Source organism: Corvus cornix, chromosome 1A (genome assembly GCF_000738735.6).
Source record: "Corvus cornix cornix isolate S_Up_H32 chromosome 1A, ASM73873v5, whole genome shotgun sequence".
NCBI classification, from domain to species: Eukaryota; Metazoa; Chordata; class Aves; order Passeriformes; family Corvidae; genus Corvus; species Corvus cornix.
This window is the reverse complement of record NC_047057.1, coordinates 30,813,393-30,834,109: the sequence shown is the minus strand read 5'-3', so window position 1 is coordinate 30,834,109 and position 20,717 is coordinate 30,813,393. Positions and strand designations below refer to the sequence as shown.

The window sequence follows — 20,717 nt, the reverse complement described above, 5'->3', positions numbered from 1 at the left end:
AACAGTGCAAAATGCTGTGTGGTCAGAAATGATGCAGTAGGTTTGTGTGATAATCACAAGGGGAAAAATTGTGCTCCCCCCTGAAAATTTATGTGGGTTGAACTGAGTTAAATTAGCACTTCAGCATGAACATTAAAATGCTTTTTTCCCCCCCTTAAATTTGCAGAGATTTGACATTCAATCAATTAGCAAGGTTAGATGATTCAAGCTTCATTGGTTTAAGCGTGCTGGTTGGACTGTACATTGGAAACAACAAAGTAAATTACATTGCTGATTGTGCCTTCAAGGGACTTTCCGGTCTACAGATTCTGTAAGTTGACAAACTCAATTTGTAACGTAAAAAACCTTAAGAAAAATCCTGTGTTTATAGGTTCTTTTTTTTCCTTTTGAAATAGACAAGAATGTTCTGTTAACTTCCCCTGATCAGTGTATGATTTTGGTACAGTAGGATTTCTTTTCAGAATAGTTGGGGAAGGGACTCTTTTGTTAAGGCTGTGCACATTGTTGATGGTAACTGTGATACAAACTTTCAGTAGCATTATTGTGGGAGAGGCATATCTCTGCTTGAAGGCAGCAAGCAGAGCACTGCTACCCACAGTTTTGGGGATCTGGATCATAGTTGTGTCCTAATTAAATCATTTTCCCTCATGGTAGAAGTAAGAAGACGAAACTGATTGTCATGACTGGACAATTGCTTTAAGCATTTGAGCATGTTTTGAAATACCGTTTCTTAAAGGAAGGGAAAGAACAAAGTAAACTAATCTAAATATATTTCACTTCATTAAAACCTTCCCACTGCATACCACTGACCCATCTGTCAGCCAGATGAGCACAACGATTGCCTTTCCCTCTAGGCTTTATTTTCAGGGGTTTGCTCACATACTCACACTTAGGGCATCCAGGAAAGATGCAGATTAGAGGGGTGTACACTATGTTTTTTAAGAATACAGAGAGTTGGAGATCATAAAGAGAGGAAGTTAGAAAATTGCAAGGTGTTTAGGAATTAAGTGTTAGGCTTTTCCTCATAGATTTTTCTTTCTCCTCCAGCCCTACCCTGTTGATTCTTTGCTGACAGACCATTATGTACACAAATCTCTAATCTCTTTATGCTTCACAGATAATTAAGCAGGTATTTGGGGATATTAAAATGATTCTCTGGGTGTTAATATTATGGACTTAAAAAGACATGACGGTGTTTCATTTCAAAGGGATGACAGTTGATCCTTTCTCTTCCTGCGATGCACCTTCTCTTAAGATAGTCCTGTATCTGAATACCTTTGAAGGGGTATGTGGGTTTATTTGCTCACAGTTCTAAAAATTACTGAGTTTGTGATCTTTTTAATTATCAAAAAGTACTAATAATCTTCAGAGTCTCTCGGAAAAAATTGAAATTATAAAGTTAATCAGGAAAAGCTTTTCTTAAAAAACCCACAAAAACCAGCTAAACAAAAATCCAACCTAACAGAAAGCTGTTTTAGAATTTTTTTAAAAATAATACATGCTGTTGAAGAAGTATGTACCTTGTTCTTTTTAATAGTTTTTGTGGTTTGATTTCCCCTCCCCTCTTAAACAGGGATCTGAAAAACAATGAAATATCATGGACTATTGAAGATATGAATGGTGCTTTCTCTGGCTTAGATAAACTTAGGAAGCTGTGAGTATTGCTGCAATATTTGTATTATCATCATGCCTTAAAAAAATTAGCTTATTATGTGTCTTTCAAGGGACAAGCCCAACACTTAAGGATATTAAATTTTCCACAGCAGAGATGATTTTTTTCTTCCTTACCACTTTATTCTCTATAACCTGTTCCTTTTCAGTAAAAGAAATTCCAGATTTTCCAAGTCAAACTAATCTGAAATATTTTAAGTATTATTAATATTTATGGACATATTTATCAAAGAGTGAGGTTTTCCATAGCAAGGAGTAATAAGTGTATCATATGACAAAGGCATAGTGATAGGGATAGTCTTCAATAAGATAAAACAGCATCCAGTGGAAGTGGCTCCATTGCATTGAAATTTTCAAATGCGTATTTATGAAATTAAAAGGTGTTTATAGTTTTACATTTAGAATAATCCATGTCACTTAACTGGACATCTTAAATGTCTTCTAAAATCATTGTAATCTAGATATTTATTCAAGGGCAATAAATGAGTATTTTTTACATGTGAGACATTTGGCTCCATTGGAGATGGGTTAGTGGTGAATACGAGTCACAGTTCAAAAACAAATGCCAAAAATGTAATTATTCAGCTCAAAAATTCTCCCATTTAATTACATCTCTTTTGCGTCTTGTGCTTAAATTTCTCAGGGTACTCCAAGGGAACAGGATTAGATCCATTACAAAGAAAGCATTTTCTGGTTTGGATGCACTTGAACACTTGTAAGTAGTAGAAAGTCACATTTAATGCAAAATTGGAATAAAATGAACTTTGATACTAACTGAAATTAAAGTAGGACTAACAAGCTTTGCTTATGACTTGGGATGCAGTACACTTACGATCACGTTGCTGCTGTGATCTTCAGAAGATTTTTCTGTTTTGGAGTTACACTGAGTATGAATTTTGGAATTAATGCAGAAATTCTTACATATTAAGCATGCTATGAAACTCCTTATTTGTGTCTCTTTCACTTTTGAGCTGGAGAGTTCTTTGTATATCAATAAAATAGCAAACTGTTGCTTGAGTCTTAAATCCATTCAGTTTAATAAATTACTGTAATCATTCTGTTTTTCTTTTTTTTTCCTAGAGATCTAAGTAACAATGCAATTATGTCAGTTCAAGGGAATGCATTTTCACAAATGAAGAAACTCAAAGAATTGTAAGTTTCTATCAAAAGACGTGATCTCTATTAAGTATTTGTATCCTGATAAATATATAAATAAGAGCCTTGTAAGACGTCACCTGATGCAGTGATAGACTCCTGCTGTAATCTCTCTGAAGTAACATCAAAAGGTTATGTCAGTGTTTTGGGGTTTTTTTATTTTTTATATGATGGGGGTATTTAAATGAGAAAGTGTAGGATAGGAGGCATTTCACTTTCTCCTACGTTTGTTGTCTTCTTATTTTAAATTGGGTGAACTCTAACAGGTTTTAGATAAGAGAGACGTTGATGTAATGTGCTCTAAGATCAGCAGTGCTACCACTGAGCTAAAGCTTGCTGGACCAGTGAAATGCAGTGCTGTAATTCTTTTGTAAAGACCTGGTTGTCAGTGCTTGTAATTGGTTCCTTCTCTCCTGTAGTAGCAGAGAGACAGATCTTCAGAGAAGTCATGAAGCGGTCACTGCGAAAAATGTGTTCTAGTGAGGATGGGTTTTTGTCCTTTTACCCCTTTTTTCGATTGATCAATGCAGAACAGCACTGGCTCAGGGATTGAGTGCAGAGGGTTATACCGAAAGGGGTGACATCAAACTGACAACCTGTCACTAGTGGGGTTCAGCAGGGCTCCATCCTTGGCCCTGTGCTCTACATAAAAGACTTGGATGCAGGACGGGAAGGGATACTGAGCAAGTTCACAGGCAATACAAAACTGGGAGGAGCTGTTGACTCCCTGGAAGTCAGGGAGGCCCCACAGAGAGACCTCAACAAGTGAGAGGGCTGAGTGATCACCAGCTGTGTGAAGTTCAGCAAGAGAAAGTGCTGGGTTTTGCACCTGGGGTAGGGCAGCCCTGAATGTAGGTACAGGCTGGGTAATGAGGTGCTGGAAAGCAGAGCCCTGGAAAGGGACCTGGTGTCCTGGTCGAGGGAAAGTTGAATGTGAGTCACCAGTACCCTGGCAGCCAGGAGGGCCACCCTTGTGCTGGGGTGCAGCAGGCACAGCATCGCCAGCCAGGGAAAGGAGGGGATGGTCCCGCTCTGCTCTGCACTGGGGTGGCCTCACCTCGAGCACTGTGTGCAGTTTTGGGAGCCACAGTACAAGAAAATACATTAAACTCTTAGTGTGTCCAAAGGAGGGCAGCAAAGATGGTGAAGGGCCTTGAGGCAAAGCCATGTGAGGAGCAGCTGAGATCATTTGGACTGTTAAGCCTGGGGTCAACAAGACTGAGGGGAGACCTTGTTGCAGTCTGCAACTTCCTCATGAGGGGAAGATGAGGAGCAGACACTGATCTCTGCTCTGTGGGGACCAGTGACAGGACAGAGAGAATGGCGTGAAGTTGTGTCAAGGGAGATTTAGGTTGAATCCTAGAAAAAGGGTCTTCACTGGAGGGTAGTTGGGCACTGGAACAGGCTCCCCAGGGGAAGTTCACAGCACCAAGCCTGACACTGCTGAAGGATTTGGACAATGCTCTTGGGTATATGGTGTGATTCTTGGGAATGGTTCTGTGCAAGGCCAGGAGTGGGACTTTGATGATCCTTGTGAGTCCCTTCCAACTCAGCATATTCTGTGGATCTGTGTGAATTATTTTTGCTTTTTTTTTCAAGAACAAGTAAGATTTGAAGGAACGGTATTTTATTACTGAGTGTGGGTTTTTAATATGTTTTTTAAGGGTGATTTGAGTTTTCAGCCAAAACTGGGAACTTCTCTTGCTTAAACTTCTGATTCTAGATGTTTACCAGAATATTCCTTAGCTTTCTTATTTTTTCCCTCTGTGAATGGAGATACTCTTACAGGTTATGTAAGCTAATAACTAGTTCGGCACTTGTTATTTCAACACATTACTATTCTTTTTCTTTTCACTCATCTTTTTAAATATCTTCGCCAAGATAAATTCTGGCTGAAAAGGAAATTAGAGAATGAATTTGTCTCAGATGTTGACTTTCAGAGTACCTGCCTTCTGGACTGCTCTGCTGCATGCCCATTCTGTGTGTGTGACTGCAGACTGTAGTTTTGTATTGAGAGACACTACAAACATGCTTGTTTGCCTGAACTCATAGCTGAAGCTGGGAGTTGAGGATAACATGTCTGCTCTGTGGCATGTAGGAGTCATGACAATGGGTGTCACTAATTAGAGCTGAACAATATTGCTGTCTTTCAATATCTGTATTCAACCTGAAAACTTAGTTTTGTTACAAAAGTTTGCTCATGCAGATCTGTATTGCAAACAGAAAAAACCAGGCTTTGATTTTAATTGCTTTTTCTTAGGCACTTCAACACATCAAGTCTCTTGTGTGACTGCCAGTTAAAATGGCTACCACAGTGGATGTCAGAGAATAACTTCCAGAACTTTGTAAATGCCAGTTGTGCCCATCCTCAGCTGCTAAAAGGGAGGAGTATTTTTGCTGTTAGCCTGGATGGGTTTGTCTGTGGTGAGTGTAGCCTCAACTTCTCATTCCATAAACCAAATTTTGCTGTGTGCTTGGGGTTTTTTGTGGTTCCTTGATGTGTTGTGATTTCTGCAACAAAATGGAGAGGATGTGATACTTATTAACATTTTCTTCTGTTCTCAGACTATGATGTAGATGCTCAAAGCTTGTGGCTTTGTGTAACACAGGGAGTGATGGTATTCTGACTTTTATTTCAAGTACAGCTTACATAGAACATAGCATAGCATGCAAGTGAAAGCTCATCAGCTTGTGAGGGTAAATGAATGTGCCTCTAGATTTAAAAGATTGCTTAGATAACTGTGGTTTTTAAACGAGGCATATTTTGGCAAAATTAGGATGCAGTTTTTGGATTTGAGTATATGAAATTTTTTTTCATACTCCATTAGTCTTGAGGTTATTCCAGGGCTGATAAAATTTGGAAGTAAAGCCATACCAGCCTCAGTTCTGACATTTTTTATGTGTGCTTGTTGTCTGCTTCAAAAAGTATTTGTAGTATGTAAATTACTGCCTTTATATAAACTGTTAAAAAAAATACCTGATTACCACAGTTACAATACTGATGTTTTTTTATTTCAGTTCACCAGATAGTAAATGCTAGTAAAATATTTTTACTTTAAGACCTGAGAATTTAAGGTGATAGCGTCTGCCTTAAAAATGAAATTTTTCTATGTGTTTAGTAGCATTCATTATCACCTATGTTATGTTCTCTATTTAAAGCAAAGTGAAGCTAAGCATTCAGAGTAAAGACATATATTTGAGTACTCTGATACGTAAAGTGGGAATTTTGAAAATACCAGGAAATTTAAAAGCTAACTGCATTTCATGTATTTTTGCTGAATACATTTTATTTTTCTTACTAAAGAAAATTCAAACTTTTTATTCTTTGGAGACAAAACAATAAGTGTTTTCTCAATAACTTCCTCTCATAGCAAATATAACTGGTTAATTTTTACTGTTGCTACTCATAGCCTTTTTTCAGTGTGAAAGCAGGTGCAGAATATAAAATAGTGTACCAAAATGTGGCCTTTCCCCTTCCTATTAGTGGTCAAATATTTAATAAATTAAATAATGAGCAGATTCTAGCTACTGGTGAGAAGGAGAGGTTGACATAATACAGGGAATTACAGATTACTCAGTGGCTAAAGGAGTATATATGAAATAGACGTCCTGATTTATGAGAAATGCATTCTGTCAAAAAATTAAACTGGGGATTTAAATATGTATCTTTCATTCATTAAATCAGGGGGAATTGTGTTCTTTCTTTTAGCTTCTGAATGCTATTTTTAAGTAATTAATTTCAAACTGTTTAAGATGTATTAGTAAAAAGAAATGTACTGCGTCAGTTGTTGCACTTAATACTTAACGCAATTGCCATGCAATAGCTAAAGTCTCCAATGCTAGTCTTATCCTAGTGTGTTTTTCTGTATTCTGTACTGTATGCTTATTTGAGTGACCTTTTTATCACCCCTCCCTCTCAAATAATTAAGATTGAAGTAGTTCTCTTGTCCTTTCACAAGGCTAATTTAAGTATTTAGAGTGTTGTATTTAGTTATCCCTGTGCAAAGTCAGTGAATGTATTAACTCAATTTGCAAATGGTATATTTTGTCATGGAGGATTTAAGACGTGGGTATGAAGCATGAAAAGCAAATGGCCTGGGAGGTTCTTAAAGCCCATGTCTAGAGTCCCAGATCCATGTTGCCCTGTCACTGGAGCACAGCTTCATGCCTGCAGGAGTTTTGCAGACAGTTCAAGGTTAGGCTATCTCTGCACATCTCATTTCTTCTGTAACAAACAGCGTGGAGGTTCTTCAAAGAAATAACACTTTGACCCCATCTGTTTCCCACACAGTTGAGATGTGATGAGACAAAGGGGCTAGGAAAAACAGCAGGGTCTGTAGGGAGGAATTTTTGGGGCACAGGGCTTTCCCTGCAGTTCCTGTGAAGTTTGTCCACAGATTGGAGACATCTTGAAAGTTTGGAATATGCTAAAGGCTTTTGCTTTTGGGTGACCAAGCATTTACTTGCCCATTGCTTTTGTACATGCAGTGTACACACACTTGAATAAATAATTCAGAAGTCAACTAATTCCGTAAACTCCCAAAATGGCACTTTGAAGGTAACTTTCCTATTGTAATGGGACCTCCAGGAATTCTTGAAATTCTTATGTTCTACCCTGCTTAAGGGACCTTCCATCCCCTTTGGCCCAAACAGATGCAGATCACTGGAACACTGACTTGTACATGATTTTTTTGGTGGGTTTGGGTAAAACCCTCAACTGTAACTTGCAGTTTCTGATAGCAGAAGAGCTATGCTTTCAATAAAGAAAAACTCACAGCAGACTGAGGTGTCGTAAAGATGAGAGGTAGGCTTCATGACTGGTGTTCAGAATAGTTCCTATGGATGTCAGGAGGTAACTCTTCTGTCTTTAGTGCTCCTATTGAATAAACTATGCACACAGTTTGCTTTTAAGTGTGCTTTCTCTTCAATAAGAGATGGCTTGGCACAATAAACTCATAAATACGGCATCTTTAAATGCCCCTAAGGCTAACAAAATTTAAAACAAAAGCATTGTGGATCCCTTTAATAAATACTTATCTGACTCTTCTCTCAAACCTATAAAACAAGGCTTACAAACTCTCTGGAAAGAATCCTCAGGCATCACATCATTTTTTCTTTTCCCTCTGTGCAGATGATTTTCCTAAACCACAGATAACTGTCCAGCCAGAAACCCAGTCAGCAATTAAAGGCTCCAATTTAAGTTTTGTGTGTTCGGCAGCCAGCAGCAGTGATTCCCCAATGACTTTTGCATGGAAGAAAGACAACGAATTACTGCAAGATGCTGAAATGGAGAATTACGCGCACCTCCGGGCCCAGGGCGGAGAAGTGATGGAGTACACCACCATCCTTCGACTGCGCAATGTCGAGTTCAGCAGTGAAGGGAAATACCAGTGTGTTATTTCAAATCATTTTGGTTCATCCTACTCTGTCAAAGCCAAACTTACAGTAAACAGTAAGTATGTTGTGTTTTGCTTGTGGACTTAGAATGATTTTAATCAAGATAGGTAATCATAGATTTTCCATTCTCATCATCTGCATCTTTTAGAAGATCCTTTAATATGAGATTATTTCTTAAAAATGTATTCACTTCCAAGGTCACCATTCAGTTTTACCTCTGGTCCCAGTGTGCTGAAGCATAGTATAGAAAAAAACAAATAACATACCCAATTAATAGTAAATCTGGCAAAATCAATGTTACAAGATGGAAAAATATTATCTTTTCCTCACAGGAGGTAAGCGTGTGCTCTGTTTCAAGATGCTATGGAAAGGTCATGTCGGAGGCCGTTAGCAAAAATGAGATTTTGATCTAGGTGGTCTCACATACTTCACAGTTCCCTCCCTTTCTGCTAGCTACTGATCAGTTTAGGTTGTATTTTTCTTTAGGGTTTTTAGGCCCATGAAGGGTGTTCAAGAAAATGCTGTACAAAAAAGGAAAAGTATGTTTCATGTATTGATTTTGGTATCACCGACTTTTCTTTAGTGCTTCCTTCATTTACAAAAATCCCCATGGACTTAACCGTTCGAGCCGGGGCAACAGCACGTTTGGAATGTGCTGCAGTTGGGCATCCTATCCCACAGATTGCTTGGCAGAAAGATGGTGGAACAGATTTTCCTGCAGCACGCAAGAGACGCATGCATGTCATGCCTGAAGATGATGTATTCTTTATTGTTGATGTAAAGATCGAGGACACAGGTGTTTACAGCTGTACAGCTCAAAACACTGCTGGAAGCATTTCAGCTAACGCAACATTAACAGTACTAGGTAAGGTACTGGCAAACCTTAACAGCACAATCACTATTATGATGCAAAATAATAAAAGTTATTTACATTTCTCAGTGTATACACATCTGGTATGAATAGGGTGGAGGGAAGAAGGGTCTTCTATTTTCATTTAGAGACAGTAGATTGGTTTAACTTTTGATTTCTTGACATTTTGTTAACCATTTTTATTGTAATTCTCTGAAATCTTAAGCATATATAATTTGGCCTTTTTACCTTGTAAGGTAGTCGAGTATCTCAATCAGATCAATTGACAAATTGTAGGCTTTAAGTACAAATCCTTTAGTTTCTTCTTAGAATGAGAGTAAGCTTCATTAGGCCTTACTAAGGCATTTAAATTAGCTTTTGCTTTTGAGCGATGAAGGAAAGGGACACTTCTTACTCTTGCAAGATCATTTAGAATATAAGGCTTATGCTTTCTTTTCAGAAACACCATCATTTTTGCGGCCTTTGCTGGATCGAACTGTAACAAAAGGTGAAACCGCAGTTTTGCAGTGCATTGCTGGTGGTAGCCCTCCACCCCGGCTGAACTGGACTAAAGATGACAGCCCACTCGTGGTAACAGAAAGACACTTCTTTGCTGCAGGCAATCAGTTACTAATTATTGTGGATACAGATGTAGAAGATGCTGGGAAATATACTTGTGAAATGTCTAATACGCTTGGAACGGAACGAGGCAACATCCATCTTAATGTAATTCCTACTCCCACCTGTGACTCTCCTCAAAATATTGCCCCATCACTTGATGATGATGGATGGGCCACAGTTGGCATTGTGATCATAGCTGTGGTTTGCTGTGTGGTGGGCACTTCCTTGGTGTGGGTGGTCATCATCTACCACACCAGAAGAAGAAATGAAGATTGCAGCATCACAAATACAGGTGTGTAAACTGAAGGTTTGCCTTGGAAAGGAAAGAAAAATGCTTGTGGTTGCTTTGCAGTGACTTTATTGTAGGAATATTTGTGTGCTTTGACTCAGAGGCAGAAAGGTGAATTATTTGTTACTTTCAGTGCTTTGCTGACAAGTTTAAAATGTTTCTACAAACTGAAGTATGCTGATGGCTTGGTTTTATGTGTGTTTTGCTTCCCCACAGATGAAACAAATTTGCCTACTGACATTCCAAGTTACCTGTCATCCCAGGGGACACTGGCTGAAAGGCAGGATGGATATGGCTCATCTGAAAATGGTAGTCACCATCAGTTCCTCACATTTTCTGTGGGAGGGTATTTCTTGCAGCAGAGGGACAGTAATGGTAGGTAGAAAATGCCAAGCAGATTTTTCATGTGGCTTGAGGAGCTCCAGTTTGGCTATTGTCTTTCTAATTAATAGAAATAACAGTTAAGAAGCATCTTTACTGATGTTTAATAGAGGATGTGAAATTTATTGCTTGGGATTTTTTCAACAAGATAATAACTGAAACTTGGTTCTGTTCATCCAAATGACATTATGGTGTTTATTAAATCAGGAAGTTTTTTTTCTAGTCTCAAGGGTAAATTTGAAATTAAGATGACATTTGCAAAACAAGAGTGTTCAAAAGAAATTGTGTCAGCATGACTTCCTCTCTTACAGCTTGAAAAGGGTGTTTTTAGTGGAATGTAGGCATGTGCGGTAATACCAGTGGAACTTCAGTATAACCATTTAAAGTTGTCTGTTAAAAATCATTAGGGTCAGAGTCAGTAAAGGATTTGTGGTGACTGCAAGTTAAAAGCTGCAGTACTTGACCTTTATACATATGACCCCTAAGAATCCCATACATACCTGGTCTAGGGAGGAAAAGGCACCCTGCTGGGAAAGGGCTTGGGGTTGAGATACAATCAGGAGCTGGGACAGATGGGAATGGAGTGATGGTGAGATAGTTTTGCAGTTGTAGGATAGATAGTGAGAGGAACAGCCTCTTTGTGGATCAAGAACCACAGACTGTGAGTGACCGAGACACGGACCCAGACCAGCAGGGAATCTGAAATCACTTATTCAAAGAAACGAGCTGGTTTTTATAGACTTGCTTCAAGATGCAGTATTTCCATATATGGTATTTTTCACTAAGCGACCTGTCACACATTGCTGCGTCAGCAGTACACTTTCTTAATGTCCTTCTGTGGGCTGATCGCGCACTGTTCAGGTGTCTGTCAGCTTCTGGCAGGCTCCTCTCTAGGGCTGTGCTGTGTGGCATCTCCTTCCACTAAGGTCAGGCAGAGACAAGCTTCTCCATGCTGCCATAGTGTTCTGCAGGCACATCCCACAGCCTGTAACCCAATTCTGTCTTATCTCTCCCTACAACAGACTGTGTCCACAGCTTTCAGGAACCATTGAACTGAAAATCTGTATAGCTGTTCAAGCAGCCAGTGACTCCCTCAGATTCTTCCAGTTGGGACTTTGACATTGACACTGTGCTCCAAAAGGTGTCTGTCAGACAGATCATGGACTTGTCTTCTGTACTTTAGAAGAAGGGAGTCCCTGGTTCTGATCCCTGTGATTGGTTTGGTTTTGTTTTGTTATTCAGGGATTGTATAGTGAAGCAAACTGTGACATATGCTCTGTCAAGCTAATTAATTGATCAGCTGCTGGAATTAGAATTCTCATCCAAAGGTTAGGTTAAGCAAACTCTAAACTACACTATGAAATGTAGTTGAATACATGGGGTTCTTAAAACTTACTCAAGACACTCTAAGCTGAAGACTCAGAAAAGACTGTATGCTGACACATCATTTTTATTTTTAAGGCATTTGCCATCTAGATAACAGCAGTGAAACAGACTTGGAGGGAGTTGCAGATCCATTCCTATGCCACTATGGGACTTCGGGGACTTTGTATTTAAAAGGAAACACTTATAGTTCTGATGCATTCGAAGCATACAGTACAAGTAAGTTGTTGGGTGGAAGTTTTAGTCCTAATTCGATCTTTGTTGTGATGAATCTATATAAAATAAATTTTTCATTTCCTTTAGGTTGCAGCCCTGACCAAAGAACAGCAGGCTTAGGCCTTTATGAGTCTGGATATTTAAAAAAAAAGGAATGCTGTCAATACTCACCTCCACAGGAAGATCCCTTTGACCAGTGTGTCAGAATTATTGGGACACAGGCTGCAAGTAGCAGATTGATGAACTCTACTTATACTCAAAATGAAGGAACTGGACTGAAAAGCAAAAGTGTCAACTCAGACGTATTTGATTTAAGCAGAAGTTTGGAACCTTCATCTATTACAAGTAACAGCACTTTCATGGGTATGTTCTAGCTATTGTTTTTTATTCAAACTGCCATTGTCATTCCTGTCTTGTTTCCTACCTACGACACTAAGCAAAACTAATTTTTCAGCTTTTTCTTTCCCAAATGTTTGAAGCTAAGGAACAGGAAAGTGACTACAGTAAAACTGTGTAATGAGAATATTTCGATTACCAGATCTTAGTAGCTCACACTTATGTAAAAATCTCATCAGTGATGCAATTCTTATCTTCTGTCTTAATATAGCTGGCAGATTTCTGTGAGTGTTAGAATACGTAACTTAAATATACCTTAACAAACTTCAGGCATACCAGAAGTTTTGCCTGACAGGCAAAAGGTATGCAAGGAGGGCTCAGGGCAGGTGGAGAGACTTGAACTTGTATGCGTACGTATTGTGTAACATAGTCAACCAGAACTATTTACCCTTCAAAATAAGGCACTATGTAAAAATGCCCTCTCTATCCCTCCTTTGTCGTTTTCTCATGATGTGCGTGACAAAAGAATTCCCAAAGCTTAGTTTAGGGTTTACAATTTTAATCCACATTGCAGGGAGAAGTGGGGGAAGGAGAAAAACATTGCTTTCTCCTTGAAACTCATTAAATTTTGGATGTTGGTTTGGCTGCTTGGTTTAAAACGCATATAAAACCACATACTGCTTTCATCCTTGTGATATCTTAGCGCCAAGCACAGCCCTGGTACCATGGATTGTCTCCCAGCTGGCGTGTCAGCACTGGCTGATCGAGGTCTGGGTCTGCTGGCTCTGAAGGGGACCTGGGGGAATGTTCACCACTGGGCTCTTTGTTCTCGGGAGGTGGGAAGGGAGGCACAAGCTCTGAAGTTTTCCCCCTTCAAAAGCCAGATGTTTGAATTGTAAAATGTTGCAGATGCCAGGACATCTGGCAGAGACCCTGGGACTGCACATGGCTGGCCTCCTGGCTGCCTGCCACTATTACTGTGGTGGGATTGTGCAGATAGGGTTTTAGCATGTCTCCTGCAGAAAGTAGTTCAACTGTATGTTCGTATATCCAGGAGTTAATGTCACCTCAAGGGTACATAGTCCTCTTTCTGCCCTAAAAATCTATGCAGAGTTACTTCTTTCATCAGTTCTCTGAGCGTACTACCCCACTTAAGTTGCATTGTCATTGCCTTGGATGCTTCATAATCATTAGCACTCTTCCCTCAAAGAGCCTATGGTTAGATCTTGGAGGTGGTGGCTGTATAAGAACCTGTGATATATTTCTTGTCTTTAGTTGTGGATTTGCTTCCTCAAAATGGTTGTCAAATTCAAGCCCCCTTTTGCCTGTGCAATCACAGTGAAGAAGACAGCTGGCATTAGCATCACTGTTGATGCATGAGCCAGAAAGTTCGTAGGATTTTTGGTTTTAAGACAGAATTCATTTGTAGCTTGGTGCTGTGAGGAACATCCTTTCATATTGTGTTAGGTCAAAATTGCTCTACAAGTCATTGATGCAAATAGAGATTTTGTTGAATTCCTTTTTTATTAACTTCACAGATCACAGTTTTACTTGAAACCCTTGCTTCTAGCAACTAAGCAAAAGCAGAAGTGTTGCATTCAGGTCCAAAATTTATTAAAGATTGTAGTGTTAAATTATTAATAAAAACTCGAGTTCTTCAAAGTCAGCCTGTGGCACATTGTCCTCTGAAAATAAGTCCTTACAGACACTATGACTTTCGACAGCTGTATCTTCGTTCAGTGAAAAAAGAGAAGGCCCTTCTTGTAGAGGTGTTGATCCTAGCAGCTTCCCAGTGGTGAAAAGTGACACACACTGATTGTTTCTGACTGGTAAATCCAGATAATTATTAATAAAAATTGAACTGAAATGTGGAATTGTCTTTGGGTTGCTACAATTCTCCTTGCCCGCAACTGGCTGTGGATGATGAGTGGTGAAGGGAGCATGTGGCTATCTGCACCTTTATTGATGCTAGCCATAAGAAGATTGCTTTAGCATTCAGATTGTACTGTGGGACAATGTTGTATAACCTGACAGAGGTTGCAGGGTTACATTTTTTTTAATTCCTTTTATTTTTTCTGAACTGCATGGCAGGTTGCATGTGTCATTCATTTATTGAAGAACAAAACAGGGAGGCTGCTGTGACTTTCGCATTTGAAAGTGTCCTGTGATGCATTTGCAGTTTGGTTTGTGTTCTCACGTTCCCCCCTCACCACTCCCCCCAAAGAAAAATGGGTATGGAAGTAGTCATGAAAACAAAAGAAATGAAGTTGTGGGTGGCTATACAACTACTTGGAAATGTTTTTAATGTCTCTGGTGGCAGAATCTTGCCTTACGCTTGTGATTGCATGGATGTTAAACGGTAAAACAACGGTTAAGTAAACTCTCACTTTGATGAACTTTTGTCAATCCTTGGCTTGCATTCCAGTGTCACTTTTGGACACTAGGGTGAAACACAAAGCTTTTAGCATTAGTATTTCTGTGCTCACTCTTTCACTGTCTTTCAGGAACATTTGGAAAGCCTTTATGGAGGCCTCAGCTGGACTCTCTTACAAGCTGTAGACAGCCAGCAAGTTGCCAACCAAAAACCTCCCGTAATAGTCATCGTGTCTCACTGGACTTCGATGCAGAGGCAGATGAAGAGGGAAAGGAAAGGACAGTTTCAAAAGGAGAAAACAGCTTTTATACTTGCAAACAGTCCTTTGAAAACTTTAGGACTTCTACTTTCCAATCCTGTGATTTGGATACATAGCTCCTTTTGGACTTAATGATTTCTGGAACCAAAGAAATAATTTGACATACTACTACCTCAGTATGGAACTTTATTTAAAAAGGGAAGAAGGAGAAGAAGGGAAGAAAGAAACCACGTGATGCTGTGAAATCAGAAGAAAAAAAAAAATTTTTTCCAATAAAGCATAATTTCCAAGATGCTCTACATTGGTTATACAGGGAAAACATTCCTTATAAAAATACTATATTTGTAATTATTTTATAACTTTTTTTTAATGCAGATAATATGTTTTGTAAATTAATGGTGTAAATAATACAGCATATGTATTTCTATGTCAGACTTAATTTTCCTGAAATGAGTAGTAAGCATTCTAATTTTGTACTGTTACTTGTACCTTTTTACAAATGGAAACTCCATGCTGTTTGCAGGTATCATGCATCTTATTTGCACATTACTTTAATAAAATATGCTGCCGTGTGGTCTCTGACCCACATTAGTGTATGAAGAATGAAAAGTGTGAATTATGTTTGTAGACAGTGTTGCAAATGTAGGTGCCTTCTGATGCATGTTTGCACCTTTATTTGACTTAAACATGTACCTTTAGATTTACTATGTAAAATGTGTTCATCTTCGAAGAGTGGGTGTGGTCCCACCACAGCTACTGGTAAGGTGGGTTGAAGCTATTTGAACCAAAACAAGGCTGTAAATTTTCCAGTGTGTGAATTCCCCTTATCAGATGTGTGCGCGCACACACTTGGTTTTCATGCCCGCAGGGCTGTAGTACCAGCAGTTTGCCCGTGCCTTTGTTAGTGTGCCTGCATCTGGTGGAGGGATATATGCAGTAGATGCACAAATTCATATCAAGCTATTAAGTAAAAGAAGAAAAAAGGCACTGGATATCTGCCTGGTAACCTCACTCTTCTCCGAGTTGCTCAGTGTCAAGTGTTTGCCAAGTACACAGTGCGTGCCTGAGTCTTTGCTTTCCCATACCCTTTCTCCCTCTTTTTTGCTTCTGCAACCACTCCCTGCTCAACACGAGGTAATCCAAGAACAAGATAATGTTTTCTTTGGTTTAATTCATGCTTCTGTTCCTTACTTGGCTGCCCTTCTCTGGTTATAGATGAGATCTGTGCTGTATTTAATTGCTCAGTCAAGTTGAGCAATTGTAAACTCTTGCTGGATTATATTTGTAGTAATGAACCCAATATCTTTAACTATACAAAGTCAGAGAAAGAGGATTGCTTACTATAAAATTGTAGTTAAAACTGAGTGAAAACACTATTTTGTTTTTCTATGTACAGATGCCTTCTTTTTAAAAAAGCCGTGAATCCTGTTGTCATCACTGCTCTAAAACAGCGAGACTTCAAAATGGTTAATTCTACAGGACATTGGCTTTTTAAATCTGCCTGCTTTGAAGGTGTAAACTTACATGGTTGCCAAATAGCTTCTTTTAAACTAAATTAAAAGCAGCTGTTAGAATAGGCCATCACAGGCATCAGGGCTAAAGCGAGAGCAAAGATTTTGTTGCCTGAACTAAGGGCTTTTAGTTGTCTGTAGCCAGAAACCTGGTACCCAGATTGCAATGCAATTTCCCTTTAATTTAGACACCAGTATTAGAGACAGGAAGTTAATCCATCCTTAGGCACTGGTGGTCTTAAGTCTACAGAATGGATTTTGCGTGTTTCAGTTGATCATATTGCCAGATTTTTTGACTTACTGTTAATTTGTCTTCATTGCTGCCAGATGCGCTGATGTGGTGACAGACATTGGTATGGGTATTTGATTATAATTAAGTGCATTTGAAAGAGATTAATTTTTCCTCAGTTAAGCACAAACCTGTAGGTCAATAAGGCAAGCAATCTAAAATTTGATTCACTAATATATCTCTCCTTTTTCTGCCCTGCACCCGCCTCCCCAATGACCCTGTTTTTAGGGAGAGGAGAGCCTGGGGCTATGATAGCTCCTGTTTATAACCAGACATTGCTTTTTTGACATATTAAAAAATACTGAAGTTAAAAACAGTAACTCCAGATTTAGTGTTTATCCTTAAGAACTCTATGTTAAAGGTCCATCATGAAAAACAAGCTTTAAATTTATTTTCTGTAGTGGGTGAAGGTTGAGAACAGTGGCAATGTCATTTTATTCCTTTTTCATCTTTTCCCTTGCGGAGATACTAATCTTCCAAAGGCTTGGATGTCTGTACCTAAATAAATGTTCAGGGTCAATGACTTGAGTTTTAAATGCTTTCCATCAAGTTTCATTTAGCAATCTAGACATAGGATGCCTTAAATTTTTATTTCATGCCTTAAATGCCCAGAAATGGAAATGAGAGCTCCAAAGTCCTCTTTTCTGCTAGCTTGAGTTTTTGTGTTTAATAAGCGGATTGTGCTTAAATACAGTGGCAATCTGAAATTTGCAAGATAGTTGCAAATATCTTAGTAGTTCTTTTTAAGACCACTGATGTAACCAAACATCTGTTTTAAAGGCTTGCAAGTTTGCTTGCCTTCATTCTTTCTTTTTTTCTTCTCCCCTCTAAAGATGCAGATGTTAGTGAGTTGGTAGTTGGGGATATTGACCCAGCTGAAAGCTAAATCGTAAATTGATGTGATGGGAAAATAAATCGCAGCCAACCCTGAGTAAAGCTTACACTGCATCTCAAGAGTTAGAAACAAGTGTTGTGTTGCTGTATGACAAAACAGACATTTTGTGGTTTAATGACCAGCAGCAGCTGGAATCTTGCCATGGGCTCACTTAAAACTTGTAGAATGTTCTTTAAGGGTAGTATCCACTTAAAACATTTTGTTATGTAAAGCATTATCTGTTGAACTCACATAAGCAGTTGCTGAGGTATAGTTTCTGCAAGCCCTAAATAATAATTTTAATAGTTTTAGACAGATGAGTGGAGTTACTCTTTTACCAGAATCTCTCTGGAGCGAGCATTTTCTTAACGAGTAATCGAAATGGTGTGTATGAGATGACTCTAGGGATACCTGCATTTACTGAAGGCTGTTAGAATTTCAAACACAAAAAACCTTATGGAGTACTACTGTAATGCAGCAGCAAGTGCTTTAATTTAGAATTCTTAACTGTAAGAGGATCTTGACAAATGGTAAAGTTAGGTGCAAAGTTTTCTCCAACTGAGGGCTCATTAGTTTCACCAAACATTTCTTATTTCAGTCTCGGGGATCTCTTGAACACGAAAGCTTTATTCCTTGAGCCACTTCAAAGAAGCTTAAAACTAAGACTTTAGATTTGCACTGCAAACATTTATGTTCTGCCTGTCTTACAAACCAGGACTATAATTGGGGACTGTGTTCCTTCTTGAATATAAACATAAGCAGAAATTCTGTTAGCTATTTGCAAGATTTCTTGTTGCAGGTATGACACGTCTCAGAGAATTATACTTTCTCAGTGAGGTCTATCTTTTGTTGTTTACTTTGTGTATTGCTTTGTCATAGAGAATGTGTCTTGACTACTTGGATGTTAGTTCACAGCCTTGTGAAATTATTTCGTTAAGAAAATGAGAGAGGGGAGCCTCAGCCTGTTTAATGAAGGGAAAAAACCGTGTGTAACAAGATGCAGTTTGTGTTCATACCATTGTACTCCGATTAAGAACTTACCAGATACCTTCCTTTTTTATGTTTCAGGGAAGTGTTAGAGGAAGGAATAAAAGCAACAATGTCTTGACTCATTAATGTGTGGCAAAAAGTGCTTCTCTTGGTTGTTGTGCTTAAGTATAAAGGTCGTTGTTCCCCTGAAATAAATATGTGCACACCTGACCTCTTACCAAAGGCACAGGTGGCCTCTCCTGTTTCCCCTGCTGATCTTTTTCTCATGGCTCAATAGTGCTCCCATGTCCTCAGGGGACCCTCTCTGGTAACCTACACTCCTCTGTTTCCAGTTTCTCTGCTTGCCATGTCACTGTGGTGACAGGCTGGGACAAATGGACTCAGTGTACAGAGCACAGTGCAATTGCAGACAGTAAGTGATTGTGTGCTGGAAGAGAGGAGGGAAAGTGTTGGGAGAGAGACAGGCTAGCCACAGCTTTAGGAAGAACTCGGTATGAATGTGCAGAAAATGCGTAATTCAGGGGACAGGGATAAAATATTTATAATACAATAATATGAGCATAATAAAGAGCATTTCTGTACTTTACAAGCTTTACAATACTTTTTGTGTGTTTAATTCTTCTCATCCTCCGTGCTTTCAAATGCCAAAACAGCAATGCACTGAAGAGCACATCATCTGGAGAGTGACCTCTTACTGCATCAAAAATCTCCTTTTCTGGTAGGCAAGAAACAAGATCCATTTGTTATTCTGTATTTGTGTTCAAGACTAAATACTGCTGATGTGGTGCACAGTTTCCCAAAGTCATGTGGTCTGTGGGGTCCACTGTGTCAGAATGCACGTGATCAATGTGACTCAAGAATGCCATGGGACAGCAGGACCTGACAGTGAAGTTGGTAGTGATTCTAAGTTCGCTGATCATAAAACAAATTCAGGCTTTGTGACTTCAGAATTTGTTTTTCCCCCACACAACAGAGAAGAGAACCATAAATTACTCTAGGTTAGGGAATACTGAATAGCACTTCTGCATGATCCCTCTGCCTCAGCCATCAACAAGGGTATTGGTGTTATTCCTATTCAGTTTGGCTCTTGACCATGGGCTGTTGAGCAGCAGTTTCAGTGCAGGAATTTGCAGTGTGAGTACCTGTATGTACTCTGTTCTGAAATTAATGGTGACTAATTTTAAGGCATGTGAATTTCAAATATGGCATTGGAAATGAAGATCCAACTTACTTGACAGAGGTAGTAAGATCCCCTGGATATAAGACAGGCTTTGGGATTTTGTAGGCCCCTACTTTGAAAGGCTGGTATACAACATTGTCTAAAGACACACTCATTTGCCATAGCAATGTGTGACCTACTTATTTTCAGCACTTCCTTTGTAGGTGTGCATGTAGAAGCTATGGCTTATGATTTGGGTCTGCTGCTGGATTATCAAAATTCAGGTATTGGTTATAGAGATGTGTGAAATAACATCTTGGAGAGTGAGGCCTCAGCTTCTTTTATGGCAAAATGATGCAAGGCCACATCAGTTCCTATCCAGTTAAAGAAATGCCCTTTGGTACTCTTCCTGGTGTTCAGCCTACTTATTTTAGAAATCACTGAAAAAATACTGTCATGGAGGAATAGACATTGATGTCCTTTGGTTGCTTGCAAAATGCTTGCATTTTGTTTTGCTGTAACATGAAGAATTCAGGACTCCATTCAGCCTCTGTTCATCAACAAATAGTAGACTACTTTCATCCTGATTTTCATAGATGTGCCAGCACTTGACAGCCGTATCTAGTTCTGTCCTGTGCTGGCATGCTTCATGTTAGGGAAGTAGTCAGAGCTACTGTAAGGCAGAGCTACAGAGATACCTTAAAGGGGATTCAGGAGAGGAGGGCTGTAGTTTCCCTCCACAGAGGGGTTTTGAATAGTTCTCTTGTTCTAAGGGAGTAACTTGTGCAGGTTTTAACGTTTAGTCCCCATAATTCAATAAGCTTATCAAAGAGTTAGAGCTGCCACTTTATTAGCCCTTGAATGGGGAAGGTGTGCATTTTCTGCAGGACAGTACGATGGAGTTTTTGGAACTGCTTTTTGATCTCATTGTTATTCTAGACTCTTAGAAGTGAGCAGAAAGA

At 39.1% G+C, this 20,717-nt stretch overlaps 1 protein-coding gene across 1 annotated transcript in view; it reads left to right on the top strand.

Annotated features, from left to right (window-relative positions):
• The window catches only part of LRIG3 (leucine rich repeats and immunoglobulin like domains 3), a 43,162-nt gene extending 24,440 nt beyond the window's left edge, over positions 1-18,722 (top strand). The window contains 12 exon segments of the mRNA XM_039570847.1: positions 167-310; positions 1,574-1,654; positions 2,315-2,386; positions 2,752-2,823; positions 5,087-5,250; positions 7,958-8,278; positions 8,807-9,088; positions 9,534-9,986; positions 10,200-10,358; positions 11,826-11,966; positions 12,051-12,326; positions 14,804-18,722. Coding sequence (XP_039426781.1) covers positions 167-310; positions 1,574-1,654; positions 2,315-2,386; positions 2,752-2,823; positions 5,087-5,250; positions 7,958-8,278; positions 8,807-9,088; positions 9,534-9,986; positions 10,200-10,358; positions 11,826-11,966; positions 12,051-12,326; positions 14,804-15,048 — 2,410 coding nt within the window. The 3' untranslated portion in view covers positions 15,049-18,722.
• Positions 18,723-20,717: the final 1,995 nt, after the last annotated feature.